Source organism: Oryza brachyantha, chromosome 3 (assembly GCF_000231095.2).
Source record: "Oryza brachyantha chromosome 3, ObraRS2, whole genome shotgun sequence".
Classification (NCBI taxonomy): domain Eukaryota; kingdom Viridiplantae; phylum Streptophyta; class Magnoliopsida; order Poales; family Poaceae; genus Oryza; species Oryza brachyantha.
This window is the reverse complement of record NC_023165.2, coordinates 17,985,200-17,999,792: the sequence shown is the minus strand read 5'-3', so window position 1 is coordinate 17,999,792 and position 14,593 is coordinate 17,985,200. Positions and strand designations below refer to the sequence as shown.

The window sequence follows — 14,593 nt, the reverse complement described above, 5'->3', positions numbered from 1 at the left end:
TTCCCCTCCTCCCTCTCTCGGCCCGGTCCGGCTGAGCCGGCCCGCTTCCTCCTCTCCCGCGTGCCTCCATCTCCTCCCCCTAGGCCGCCCTGGCCCAGCTTCCCCACGCCTCGGCCCAGCCACTCGCGCGCCAAAGTCCAGTCCGCCTCCCTCGCGCCTGCCGAGTCGGACACCACCGCCGCCGCCGCCGAGTCCGCCTCGACGCAGACTCGGTCTCCCCAAACGGCCGCCCGTCCTCACCATCACGCCACCCCTTTAATTCCGCCTCTCCTGAGCGCCGCCGCCGCTTTTTCCCGTCCAACCCGAGCGGCCGCCGTGCCGCCCCGTCGCCGCCGCCGCCGTTCGATCTCGCTGTCGGACGCCGATCCTCGCCGTCCAGCCACGTCGCCGCCTCCGCCTTGACCTCGCCAACCCTCCGCCGACCTTCGTCGCCGCCGCAACCTCGCCGCCCCTTCATCCTCTTTGCCGCTGCGCACCAAGCTCCGTCGCCGCCGCCATCCACTCTCGTCGTCCGTGCCTCGTCGCCCTCGCCGTCGGCCGTCATCACCCGTTCCCGACCGTCGCCAACCCCGCCGCCGCCGATGAGCACCTCTCCTTCCCTCTCCTTCCCACTTTTTCATCCCGGTTGCCGCTGCCACACTCGTGCGCCGCCGCCACGCGCTTGCGTCGCCGGTCACCGTCAACACGCCCTCACCGCCGCGACCCCTCTGCCTCGCTGTCACCACCATGCCCGTGACGCCCGTGTCTCCCTTCACCGCGCACCTATCGCGCCGTCGTCGCCGCCTCCCCGAGCTGGTCGCCATCCCCGTCGTCGTCGCGGTGCACCGTCCCCTCTACCGCTCGCATCGTCGCCGCCGCGTCCATCGCATCGCCACCGCCGCGTTTGCCGCCCTCCGCCGTCCGCCAGCCACCGGCGCCGTCTTTCCCCCCCCCCCCCCCCCCCGGCCGAGGCCCATCTCCCCTCCTCCTCTGTTTTGGGACACTGACGAGCAGGCCCCACTCGTCAACCGCCAACCACCCTCTCTTTCCTCTCCTTTCCCCGCGGGGCCCACTTGTCGGCCGGTGCCCTCCCCTTCCTCTCTCTTCCTCCCCTCGGGCCCGCGTGTCGGTCTCTCACCTCCCCCATCTCTCACCGATAGGTGGACCCCACTTGCTGGCGCCATGCTCCTCTCTCCTCGCTAACGTCAACACCCCATTTAATTGCGCAATAATTAATTTAGGACTTTTCTGTTTAGCTAAAAAATCGAGAAAACTTCTAAAATAAATAACTAATTCATCTAGTCTCCGTTTAGGCGCATTCAAATTTCATTAAATTCATAAAATTGTCAAGAATCCATTAAAAATACTTTCTTTTACTGTTTTAGTAGAATTTGTGTCTATTTTATTTATTTTTGTGCTTTGTCGCTTACATTCGGACCCCGTTGAAGCGCCGGTTTATTTCGAGATCGTCGCCGAAGTTCCCCAAGGACCAGAGCAAGACAAATGGCACTCATCTTTGATCATATTGAACCAACTATTACAAATTCCCCGCTGTATTTATTAAAATATGCATTGCTTTAATTAAAGTATTTACTGTATTTATTTTTCGGGTAATCCTTATTATTATGCCGTTGTTTATCCAACTTTTTTCATGTTAGACCAGGGGTAACTTAAGTAGAGTTAGGCCTAGATTAATGCTAAGCCGAGCTTAGAACAAGTAGCTCATGGGATCACACTTAATCATTACTAGTTCTGAATAGCTATTAATTATGATTCATTACCCGGTTCGGGTCAATGTCAACTAAAATATTGCTCATGGTGTGCTATGGGTGCATGGTTTTGAGAGTCGCACCCATGGCAATTAAGGACCGGTTCACGGAAAACCCTGGAAGTAATTTAGTGCTAACCACATGCCGAATGGGTAAGGTGGGATTTGAAGCATGGCTTCGAACTATTTGACGTACCAAGACAAGGGTAGGTGTGATGGAGTATGGACGGGCAATCGTGGTGTAACGAAAGCCTCTGCTGCTTCCGAATCTACCAAGGCACAAGAGGGGACTGCCCGACTTGGTGTAAAGGAGGGGGTGAAACCTGAAGTGCGGTGCGATTAAATAAGGAGGGTTATGTGATGGGTCCTGTCACGGTCTCCTTTCCGGTATGCCGTGGTGGTATGTCGGCGCACGTTCAAGTGTAGTGGAGTCGTGTCTTGTGGGTACAGTAGTACACCTCTGATCAGAGTAAAATCTATTCGAATAGCCGTGCTCACGGTTACGGGCAGACTCCCAGCTTCAGTGTGATTAATGAACCTTTAATGACTTGGGTAAACTGGCTTTCACTTGGGACTACTGCAATGTGGTGTAACGTTGAGTAGTGGTTGGGCCTGTCGCAACGTGGTGTAACGTTGAGCAGTGTGGTGGTATTTTACAACTGTTATTTACTTATTCTTTAATTTATTTAATTGTCTTTATTCAATTTAATCTCTGTTATTTATTCAAATGCTACTTTATTGCAACTAACCCTAGCCTGTCCTTGCTGATCCTTGTGCATCATTTATTACCCTCTATTCCGTGCTACTTGTTGAGTACGGTGGTTTGTACTCAGTCTTGCTCAATTTCCCCCTCCAGAGTTAGAAGTTGAGTCCGATGGAGGTGACTCTAGGAGTGAGCTGGTCTGTCGTCGAAGCTTTGCCTGTGGACTAGAGCTGTACCCGCTGGAGCTAGTCTACCTACCTTTCCGTTGCATTTAACATTAGAATAAGTGTTATTTTCACTTATTTCTAAGAACGATGGTTATATAATCAACATTGTCTTTTTGTGTACCCTGACTTGTTCTGGACAGGGATTTTAATACACAATTAAGTTCAGAAATTCGTGTGAGCAATTTCTGGGCGTGACAGTCGGCGTCGGGGTGGTGGGATTTGGTGTCGGCCGAGAGCGTGGGGGCGGCCGGCGATGTGGGCGCTACCGGCAGCGGGTAGAAACCATCGGCGTGGGTGCGACAGCTGCGGACGGTGTTGGGGTGGCGGAGGTGGGCATTGGCGTGGCCAGCAGCGGACAAAGCCGTGGGGGAAGACTTGTGGCGGACGAAGCCAGTGGAGGGCGACCAAGATTTCACGGTGTGTTGGGCGTGAGTGTGTAGTGAGGGGGGCGTATCCTGTGTACGATTGCAAGAGAGAGATATTTTAGATTGTTTTGGGCCATCGGATCCGTAGATCTAACGGTGAAAAATCGACTGAGTCAATTCTGTTAGGGTAACCATTGACAAATTTCAACCCCTCCCTTTTTTATATTAGTATAGATTATATGGATTTGTTATTGGAAAACCAGAATTTAACCTATGACGCATCATGGGCCGTTCACCCCACATCTGGCGGAACCACTTCTCAGTCTTCTCAGTCTTGGGTGAGACCGTGAGAGGTTGCCTGGCCTTGTTACTGGTTCACATCGTGGGTCGCTACTGTACAGTGTCAGCTCCATGCTGACGGGTTGTACAAACTTGTGCTCCACCATTGAACGAAAATTATAATTTTTTTATTTTTTGGGCCTTTTTTTATATTTTTTATTTTTAAAAATAACCCCTCACAAAACTTATTTTTAGACATTGACATTTTGGCCACCTCACGCTAGGACATTGTTATTTGGGCGTAGAAATAAAAGCTTGGATTTGAAAAAAAGTTTTAGAAGGCTTTAGTTTTAAAATAAATAAAAAATGTTTGAAAACTAATAAGAATTCATAAAATCAACCCATTGTGAATAGAGTTTTTACTCGATTAGACGGTAGGTAGCACATGGTTTTTATAGAATTAATTTCTGATGACTTATGTCAGGAGCCTTTAAGTTTAACACATATTTACACTATAAAATATGGATAAATTGTGAAATCTTTTGAATGAGTATACCATCCGGTGATTAATATGATTAAAAGCTTAAACAAAATCTCCTAGCCCCAGATATTGGATTGGACCCTAACATTTAATGAAGAGTAAAGTGCACCAGCGGTCTCTTAACTTGTATGCATGTGTCATTTAGGTCCCTAAACTCTCAAAATACATTTTTGGGTCCCCGAACTTATCCGGGGTGTCATATAGGTCCAAACGAGCTCTAACCCGCTCCATCCGCTGACGTGGCATGCCACGGTGGCGCCTACGAGAAGAGAGAGAAAAGAATAAGGAGGAGAGAGAAACCGACATGTGGGACCCACATGACACCACCAACACATAGACGCCACCGTGGCATGCCACGTTAGCGGATGGAGCGGGTTAGAGCTCGTTTGGATCTATATGACACCCCCGGACAAGTTCGAGAACCCAAAAATGCATTTTGAGAGTTCAGAGACCTAGATAACACATGTATACAAGTTTAGAGACCGCTGGTGCACTTCACTCTTTAATCAACATTCACAAAGGTGCTGCCTCCTGCTTCTTATCCTCCCACTTGTTCAATCTTTTCTTCGTTTCATCCACCTGCACATCAATACATTAAGAATGCGATGAACGTTCGTTTAATTCAGACCAGCATGGTGGCCTATCTGCTGTTTCTTCTTGTATAATATGCATACCTCTTTGTTCCAGTCGGCCCTAAAAATAGTCCATGACAAGAGCAGAGCCTGCATGCAGGTGCCACCGAGCATCCCACCCCAGATGCCCTGAAAATTCACCGCCCAACAAGTTAATTCTGAACGAAACTCTCACAGTCATCCTATACACGGTAACTCTATCTTTTTACTTCTACTTATACTTATAAACTATTCCCTCTGTTTCATAACGTAAGATATTTGATTTTTCTGGTTGCAATGTTTGACTATTTGTCTTATTCAAAAAATTATGGAAATATTATTTATTTTGATTGTGACATACTTTATTATCAAAAAAAATTTTAAGCACGACTTATCATTTTTTTATATTTATACTAAACTTTTAAATAAGATGAATGGTCAAACGTAGCAAAAAAAAATCAAACATCTTATATTATGAAACGGAGGTAGTAAATTTTAAATTTTTATATTAAATTTAGTGTTGAATTGGAGGTTTTTACCATAATTTATTTTTCAGCATTAGCTTTTAAATCATTAAGAATATGTATATAAAAAATTTATTCATAAATTATTTTTCAATTATAAATATGTCACTATAGATGGTAGTGGGCTGGGTAAGGTGCGGGTAAAAGTTTTATCCGCCCACATGCATACCAGCGAGCCTGACTTTTACTCGTCCGTGAGTATGCCCGTGGGTAGAGTTTCATATCCACGTCCACGCCCACCGGGTCTCAGGTACCCGTTAGGTCTTAACAAATATCATATTATAGTGATCACAACAGGAACCATATGTATTGGAGTACCTTTGCTCCAAGATGGAACCTGAAGCCGAGCAGAACACCAACAGGAATGCCGACGATGTAGTAGCATCCCACATTCACGAAGGCTACAAACCTCTGCCATCCACAGCCAACAGCCACTCCTGACGTCGCATCAGCAACAATACAAAAACAAGAACGAGTTTTAGCCCGCTAATTAATTTGCATTCGCAATTACTGAAGCAAGCGTGATTGATTCAGTACAAGGTGCTGTAGCTCTAACTCACCGGAGAGGACCGGCTGGATGCCGTTGAGGACGATGGTGGCGGCGAGCAGCGGGGCAAGGTCAGAGACGGCGCGCGCCACGGCCTCTCCCCTGGTGAAGATGTAGCTGACGTAGCCACGGAAGACGAGGAACATGGCGGCCATGGCGGCTGTTATGGCCAGCGACATCGCCGTCACCACCACCACCGAGAACGCGGCCGCCCTCGGGTGGCCGGCACCCAGCTCGTTCCCAACTCGAACACTGCAAGATACAGTAGTTCATAGATAGTATTTTCACAACATTGTACTAATCGTGTCCAGAGATAGAGAGAGACCTGGCAGCAGCGTTGAATCCAATGGAGACCATGAACATCCACCCGAACAGAGTCAAGCTGCATGCAAGTTGCGAACCCATCAATGGTGAAAGCTTTGCTCTCCACTTCTCCAGATTGTCCATGTTCTCTACGGTGTAGGATGCAAGATAGTGTCGTGTGCTCACCAGACAGTGAGGGCGTCGAGGGCAAGCTGCGGGTCGGGAAGCAGCCCGGCGACGAGGACGACGACCTGGTAGTACCACGTCTCGAGGCAGAGCATCACGGCGGACGACGCCGACAGCCTCAGGAAGCCCGGCAGGCCGGAGAACGCCCGCCACGACAGCCCCGTCCACGTCCTCCGGCACCGCTCGCCGGCGACGATGTACGCGAACTGCGCCGCGACGGCCGCCCACCAGCTGAGGCTGAGCACCAGCGACGCGCCGAGGAGGCCCATGCGGAGCCTGTACACGGCGAGCCAGCCGAGCACCAGGTGCAGCGCCAGCGCCGCCGCGGAGATGTAGGCGCTGGGCGCCACGATGCTCTGCGCCTGCAGGAACTTCTGGATGGGGAAGTTGGCGGCGTACGCGAAGATCTGCGGGATGAGGCCGTACATGAAGAGCTGGGCGGCGTCGGCGATGGCCGGCGACTGGCCGAGATGGAGGAGGATCGGCCGCGAGAGGGCGTAGACCGCCGCGAGCGGAACGCCGACGGCGGTGAGGAGGATGACCGAGCGCTGCATGTAGATGCCGAGCATGTCGTACTTGTGTGCACCATACGCCTGGCCACACAGGGTCTCCACGGCGCTGCCCATTCCCAGCTGAAATTAGAAAAGTTTGTGACCGATTTACCCCCTCTTGATTATTGCAAAGGTACGAATTAGGGTGTGTTTTAGTTCGTGAAAAGAAAATTTTTAGATGTCACGTTAAAGATTTGACCAGATGTTAAAAATAGTTTTCAGACATAAATAAAAAAACTAGGAGATTAATTAGGCTCAAAAGATTCGTCTCATGATTTTCCTCCTAATTGTGTAATTAGTTTTTCTTTTTATCTACGTATAATATGTCCAAACGTTCGATATAATGTTTTTGGAAAATATTAGAATCTAAATAGGCCCTTACTCTCTCTACTCTCATACTACTGTAGATATTTGACATCGCCTGAAATTTGTAAACAACACGAAGTACCCCCAGCACATTCAAAAGAGGTTTGCGATCCTACGTGGCACATGTACCCACATCCATCGAGGAGGCGTCAACGGTGACCTTCAACCCTGTTGTTGCTCTAGGGCTCGTTCGCAAGAAATTTTTTTAAGAAATAATTTTATTACTAAATCTCCGGAAAAAATATTTCCAAATCTGAACCTTTTAGCCACGCCATCAACATCGGCGTGGCAAGACAACGATACCACGCAACTTTTTTATCGTGGTGTGGCGTGGCAAGACAATGCTTTGGCAAGATAATCCACGACTTCATAATGAGCCAAGCCAACGTTTTAGCTCATTTGCGATAACGAGGCAGCTCAAGCTAGCTCGCGAGCAGCTCATGAGCTAAACAAGCCGTATCAAAGTAATTTTCTAGATTACTTTATGCTTTGGTACTTATAATTTAAGTAATCTTGATCATGACATTGTAGAGGCATGAAATTAAATTTACATTGTCTTTTCATATTTGAATTAAATTTGGATTATGTTTTTTATATTTATATTTTGTCGGAGGCTGAGCTCCTCGAGCGGGAGTTCGCTAAACCCCTTTTGAGTTCGGCCCAGGGTGCAGAGTCGGGTCCAAGAAAACCCTCTGATCGAGAGAATGTGCACGAAGAATTATACAAGTTCGGGCCGCCACGAGGCGTAATGCCCTACTCCTGTTGCTTGAGCACTATATGAGTAAATACGTAAAGGCTTCTGAGGGAAAGTTATGCTATGTCTTCTTCTGTTGTTCTTTCTCTAATGGTTGGGCAGGGCCTTCTTTTATAGTAGTCAGGGAACACCACAAACGTCATGATCTTACCGACTACCAAAGCACATGCTATCATTACGCTACATCTTTCAGCCCATCATCACGCTTGGTCGACGATGTGGCGACTTGTCCGGTGTCAAACTGCCCTCAACCAGTCCCATCCATCAGTGGGTAGGTGTAGTAGGCGGCTGTGTCGTCCTTGCTCGATCCCATTAGTCAGAGACTTGGTGGAGGGGGCAACGACCTCTCCTGCATGGTCTCTTCAGTTAGACCTTGGGACCGACGGTCACTCGGATCCAGCAGTCTGAACAGGGTTGCCACCCTCTTTTCTCCGTGGCTGTCCGTTGCATTAAATGCGATGGTGACGGGGTAGAGACAGACTGTCCATGTGATGATGGGGGCGTTGCCGCCCTGTCAAAGGCACATGTCCCATTTTCTCCTCTTTTTCTATGGAAGCGAACAGGGGACGCATGCGTGCCTGTGCGACATTTAATGTGGCGCAGGTGCATGTCCACGCCCATCCTGCAGGCGACGCATGCTTCAGTTGGGCACCAAGGCTATGTCCGCCTCACAGTAGATCCCGTGGTGCTCGAGCCGTGCACCGAGGGGGTCGGGAGCATCCCGACCCCTCCGTTTGGCCGACCACCTTCCCGGCCCAACCTCCGGGGGCACGAGTTTTTTGGGGCTCGACCCTCTTTCCCTCTCAGGCTTTGGAGTTCCTGGGCCCTTAATCGCTTTGCGCCAACCACTCAATGGATACCCCGGGCCCATATCTCTGACATATTTTTATGGTCATTGCAAAATTTCTGTGCAAAGAATCCATGTAAATTTATTGGCTTGCGAGCCTAAGAAGCTAGTTCGAGTTGGCTAACAAGCCAAGCCGAGCTGGTCTACTGGCTTGTTTAGGTAACGAGCCGAACTAAGCTAGTTCATTAACCTAACGAGCTATAGTGAGTCGAGTCGAGCCGAGCTAGCTCGGCATTCAGCCCTAGATAGGTTCACTTCGGCTCATTTTCTAGCTTACTAAAGCCAGCTCCTCTCGAGCCTTTTGTTTGAATCAACTATGTGGATATAATTTTTCTTCTTAAGATATAATTTGTATGGAGTAAACAAAATTACGGCTAAATACCAAACAAGTTGATAAATCAAAAGTTGACATCTTCAATTATGATCTATCCATATCATAAATCACAAGTTAATTAATAATAACTCCACATGACAACAAGTGGACAACAAAAATATCTACATTAGAATATGACGAAATTTGCGCATGAAATAAACAAAGCTTAGGCTGGGCTTGTTTTGGAAACGAGCTAGCAAGAAGGCTTGGCCTTGGCTCACTTGTCTTTTGAGCTAATATCGGGGGCTCATCTTTTGAGCTAATCTTGGAGGGCATCTTTTAGGTTTTTTAAATAAAAGAAAAATGTAAAAAAATATTTGTAAATAGAAAATAATTTATGACTAAACTTGTATAGACGTATCTATAACGATTTAAAAACCAAGCCTATAAAATAAAAATCGGTGAAAAAACTTCGAAATCAACTTAAAGTAAAAAAATCAAAATATGACTTATAACCATAAGCCAAAACGGTGTAATCCAAGCCCTTACCAACCTCACGAGCCTAAGTTCTTTTTTCCACCCCTACTCGCTCAATGCCTCAATTTGAAAGACATTATGGCAATTTCAAAATTGACATTATGCCTCAATTTGAACGACATTATGGCATTAATTAAATTTTATTATTTTGTTTCCTTTTTAAATTTGGCAGTGGAATTGTACGATTAATTAACGGCAGCATCGAAGTGGGGTTGTATGCTACGATAGTATCACGAAGAAACACAGATTGTGGTGGCTGAGTACGAACCATGAGACCGTAGGCGAAGATCTGAATGCCGTTGTTTCCCAGCGACGCGGCGGCGAGCTCGAGGTTGCCGAGGTGGCCGGAGAAGACGAGCGTGGAGAAGCAGAGCGCGTTGTTGATCGCGTACACGACCACCGCCGGCGCGGCGACCGGCGCAAGCAGCCTGAGCTCCAGCGCCGCCGCACGCCACGCGAGGCGCGCCCACGGGACGCCGTCGCGGTTGGCCAGAATGTCCTCCAGCCGGTCGCTCAGGCTCTGCTCGTCGGTCGCCCCGCCACCGCTGTCGGCCATGCTTGCTAGCTACTCTATGTTAGCAGCTGAAGTGAAAAAAAAATGGAAAAAGGATCTATGGAACAAAAATGGCTGGAAGCCTGAACTTGAGATTGATGGTACTGAATACAGATCAGAGCAACATATGTATTTACTTGGTTTTATATTATAAGATTTTCTAACGTTGTCTAGATTTATTTATGTATACAAAATATATTCATGGTGCCCGATGCAATGAACTGACGACGTAACGCGTGACCGCGGCAAGTGCAGGATGGACAGAAGAGGCAAGACTGCATCATGCCATGTTCGCTCCTGTTTAAAGAACGTTTCATCTTGTATATCCTTGTCTGGAAGTTGTATTTTGGATACAACTTGCCTTGGCCTTGTCAGGCCGTTGTCAGCTCCCAAGAGTCGGTGATGCGGGATTATTGATCATTTGATCGCCCAATTTCTTGTTTCGAGTAAAAAACAATGTGTCGAACACCGGGTTTACCGGGGGAAGTTTGAACACTTGCACCTCCTGTATCTCTGACACCACGTGCCCAGGAAAACAACTCTCCCCGAAGGCCGAAGCAGCGTATGGCAGTATCTGTTCTGTTCCATAAACATATATATCATGATATAAGTATTTCTGTACCGATCATAATGATTTCATTTATTTCAGACTGCTACGCTACGGTGTACCGTTAGACAATAGAATAAGCTATAGTCATATTAGACAATAGAATAAGCTTTAGTCATATTACCTTGTCTAAATAATATGTTGTTTCGTAGGTAACATGCTACCTCACATGTATCGTGTATAAAACCTCAAATATATCAGAAATGGTATCATGTCTAGATAACAGGTATCTCACATATATCGTGTATGATACCTTAAAGCATCATACTCGGGTAACATGGTACCTCTTAAGTAACATGTTACCTCATGTACTATTTACGATAGCTGAACAATATCATGTCTGGTACTAGTGGTAGCATGAACAATATCATAAGGGTTCTATCGCCCGTCGTGCACATCTGCCACAGCCGAAGCAGGGCCATTCAGGCCGGATGACCCGCTAGAGCTCAGCATGGTGTACTTCCTCCTATCATAGTCCTCCGCCATCGACCTCGTCTGCCTTAGAATCACCTCACCTTGCTCACCCACAAGGGCAGCTGCAGCGCCCCTGGCCCTAGCCCCGTCGTGGCGCTCTTCGCCGACGACCGGCAGTGACATCGCAGCCGAAACGCTGCTACAGCACCTCGGCGAGGCCTGACATTGTTAACCGCCATAAACATCCGCCAGTCAGGTTTTATGGTCGACTGTAATATAGTATTTTCGTTTTTTATTTAAGTTATAAAGAAAAAATAAAAATAAAAACTAAAACATGGTCATATGATGATGGTTACATGCATTCCTAATTAAATTGTTTGTCATGATCAGAAGGCAAGGGTCTTGCCCAAGGACACCGCAACATTGGTTTGTTTGTTCTGAAGGAGTGACGCCATACACTTGATTTGTGGTTGTGACAATAACGTACTGACAGTACACTGATATATAGCATTTCCCTTGTTTCAATCCTTCTAAAGCCAGCTAGATGACTTGAAAGAGAATCTGACCAATTTAAAAATATTACATTGACCACTAAAGATAGTATAAGTGAATCTTTTGATGCCTTTTTAGTCTTCGCTAAACAAGTTAGGCCAAATTTGGCTCCCCCTCCTAACCCCATATTCACTCATTTTTCGCGTATACGTTTTTCGAACTGTTAAAAAATATATTTTTTAAAAAATATTCTAACACCCCTTCTACTCACCCGAATGCGGCCTTAGAAGTATATATATTTTGGAACAAACAAAATACGTATTATCTACAAGCACGGTCGCATGAAAAATTATTACGTACACAATTTGGCGCAAATGCACAAAGGAAGTAAGAGGGAAACGACCTTAATTAAACAAACGCTCGTGGCAGATTGATCGTCAGATATATGTCCTTGATGCTGAGCTACATCTCGAGGCTACACCTAAACTACTCCATCTTGTCAGTGGTATGCGTCGTTAAGGGCGTGTTTGGTTTTCTAAACTTGATTCAACCTTGCCCGGTAGGTGCATCATCTATTTGTTTGGTTTCTCGTACTTAGGTGTTGAACTTGGCTTAAACGATTCTCGAGGGAGTACTTGATCTGGCCCATGGGAAACGCAAGTGGGTTCGGTTTCTAGTGAACTAGGCTCGAGTTAGCCAAACTAATGACAAGATTAGCGAGTGATTAGCATATATTTAAGTCATGTTGATGCTAATTAAATTATATTAATAATTAAAATGATAAGTAACATCCAATAAATTGCTTATGAGATCATTAAACATTTTTAGTATATTTTTTATTTATGCTGCTTATTTAATATCTTTAGTATAATCAACCAAACAACGAACTGATAGATACATGACAGCCAACCATCCAAACAAGGCACACTTGTATTCCCACGTCCTAGTTGAGTATAGCCCGTATATTTCTCATGAGCTAAGCTAAAACTATCCGATCAACCAAACACACCCTAAGTTTACCTCTTCCCCTATCTTGTCTCAATCACGCTATCTCCCTCCCTAGCATGCATTGCCACGACCACCATGCCACGTAGATCGTCCATTGTTTCTCGAGCGAACCTGCTCAGTGTAGCGCAGCGCACCCACGAAATCGCCTACTCCCCCTCTATGCTCTAATGAGTCTATTAAAAGAGAAAATTAGAACACATAGGTTGCGTTCTTTAGTGGTGTGGTTGAGAGGAGGAAAATCATAGGCACATGAGAGGGGCGGGCCGATGTGGGGAGGTGCGGGTGGCATCTAAGGTTCAGGAGCAGAAGTGGGCCGAGGTGTTGGGCTTGACCTGGGTTGAGTCAGCCCAAAACTAAATGGTTTTTTACTATTTTAATTTTCAGAGCATTACATTATTGGTCTGACCCTCGGGCCAGCCTCGTCCAATTACTGCTACGTGATCGGTTGGGCCGGTATTGTGCTACCAGTTGGACTGACCATATAGAGAAGGTTTAGGACCCATTTCAAAGCTTGGCTAAGGCCGTGATTGTCTCCCCCATTTCTAATTCCAGATTCGCCCATTTTTCGCGCGTATACTTCCAGAACTATTAAACGGTATTTTTTTACGAAAAATTTTATAGAAAAGTTTTTTATAAAACATATTAATCTATTTTATATTTTTTAATAATTAATAACTAATTAATCATGTACTAATCTATTACTACGTTTTACACGTAGGATAACTAACCCACCTCCCCCTCATGCCGAAACGCGGCCTAAATCTTTCTATACCCTGAGTTAGGTGCCAAATTTGCATGTCAGCAACATGGTATTGATAAGTTGTCCACGGATGAATTATATGCTTGAATTGGCTTGAAAGGAAATACAAGATCGGTTGACAGGATTGAGTTAAAGGATGAAGCCTGCAGGGTTTATCTAGCTAGGAAGATGCATCAACATGCTGCTAAAACGCATCTATGGGTTTAATAGAAACTTCAGTTCTGTACTCCTGTATTGAAGGACATGTTGAGTTGGTAATGTGGTATGGCAAACAATGGTTAGGCACTCAGGCAGCTGGAAGAGCCCACGATAGGATATCCTGATGACGCTATTCTTGTTCAAGAGTGGCTGGGAGTTGGTGAGAAGCTCAGAATGATGGAAAAGAAAATAGCCAGGATGTTTACATGATGATATCTTGGAGGTTGCTTCAGGAGGAACCTTAATTTGTACTTTGTGTTATTCATTAGTGCTAACAGTACTTGAGTGCAATGGCAAGCCAAGGTTTTGCATTAAGAAATTCTTGTAGGTGCAAATTGATGATGAAGAGTTTAGTCATAATCAAGACAGGACAATCTCTTGTAGATGCATGCCTTTACTGAGCTTGTCAAAGCCAACCATGAGTACGAGTAAGCTTCATTTAGTTTTATTGATGTTCTTGTGTTTTGCCAAAGCTGTATTTCAGGTAAACTATTGTACTTTCTGGTTAGTTGTTTATGCAGTATGCCTTCTTGTTCCTCCCATAAGGGCTAGTGACACAAAGGACCACGAATGGAAAAAAGCAACTAAGAAGAACCGATCGATCTTGGTTACATATACTGCTATATCCACATGAAGAATGTGTTTCCTTAGATGGCTTATATTGCATTATTGCGAAACTTGAAACAGAATCACATGATCATCTAATGTGTGTCGTAATTTCAGTTTTCTCGTTACAACACAAATGGCACTTTGCTACTAATAATGTGTTTCATCATTTTCTACATGATTTTTGCTAGCTCTAAGAAGCAATTTCTTTTATAAACAAGCAACACAAAAACATTAGTAAAGATAAAATTTACATTTAATTCTCATACACATGAAAAATCAACTAATATTTATTAATGCAAAGTCAGCTTAAGATGCAGTCATTGGTATGAGTTAGTAGTTTTTTCACTGATGTGATGTATCAAGAGCCCACATCAGCCTCTACCTTTGAGCATGACACATAATCACCTGTCAGAATAATGAAACATTGAATGCAGTGGTGCTTCATAACATCTACAAGAGTAGCATGCATGTTTGTGACTTTGTGATGAACTATCCAAATATATATCCTTCCAAAAAAATAATTTTAAACCATTCTGGATTTGAAAGTTTCC

The 14,593-nt window shown here is 45.7% G+C and overlaps 1 protein-coding gene across 1 annotated transcript; it reads right to left on the bottom strand.

Moving 5' to 3' along the window:
- Positions 1 to 2,634: 2,634 nt before the first annotated feature.
- Positions 2,635 to 9,957, bottom strand: LOC102721824 (protein DETOXIFICATION 40-like; the record flags this gene model as incomplete). The annotated part of the gene is made up of 8 exons (XM_040521772.1): positions 9,670 to 9,957; positions 6,034 to 6,665; positions 5,870 to 5,926; positions 5,558 to 5,796; positions 5,316 to 5,434; positions 4,537 to 4,623; positions 4,405 to 4,441; positions 2,635 to 2,654 (listed from the first exon to the last, which is right to left on the bottom strand). Coding segments are annotated over exons 1-8 (1,479 nt in total), but the record flags the coding sequence as incomplete, so codon positions are not given.
- Positions 9,958 to 14,593: the final 4,636 nt, after the last annotated feature.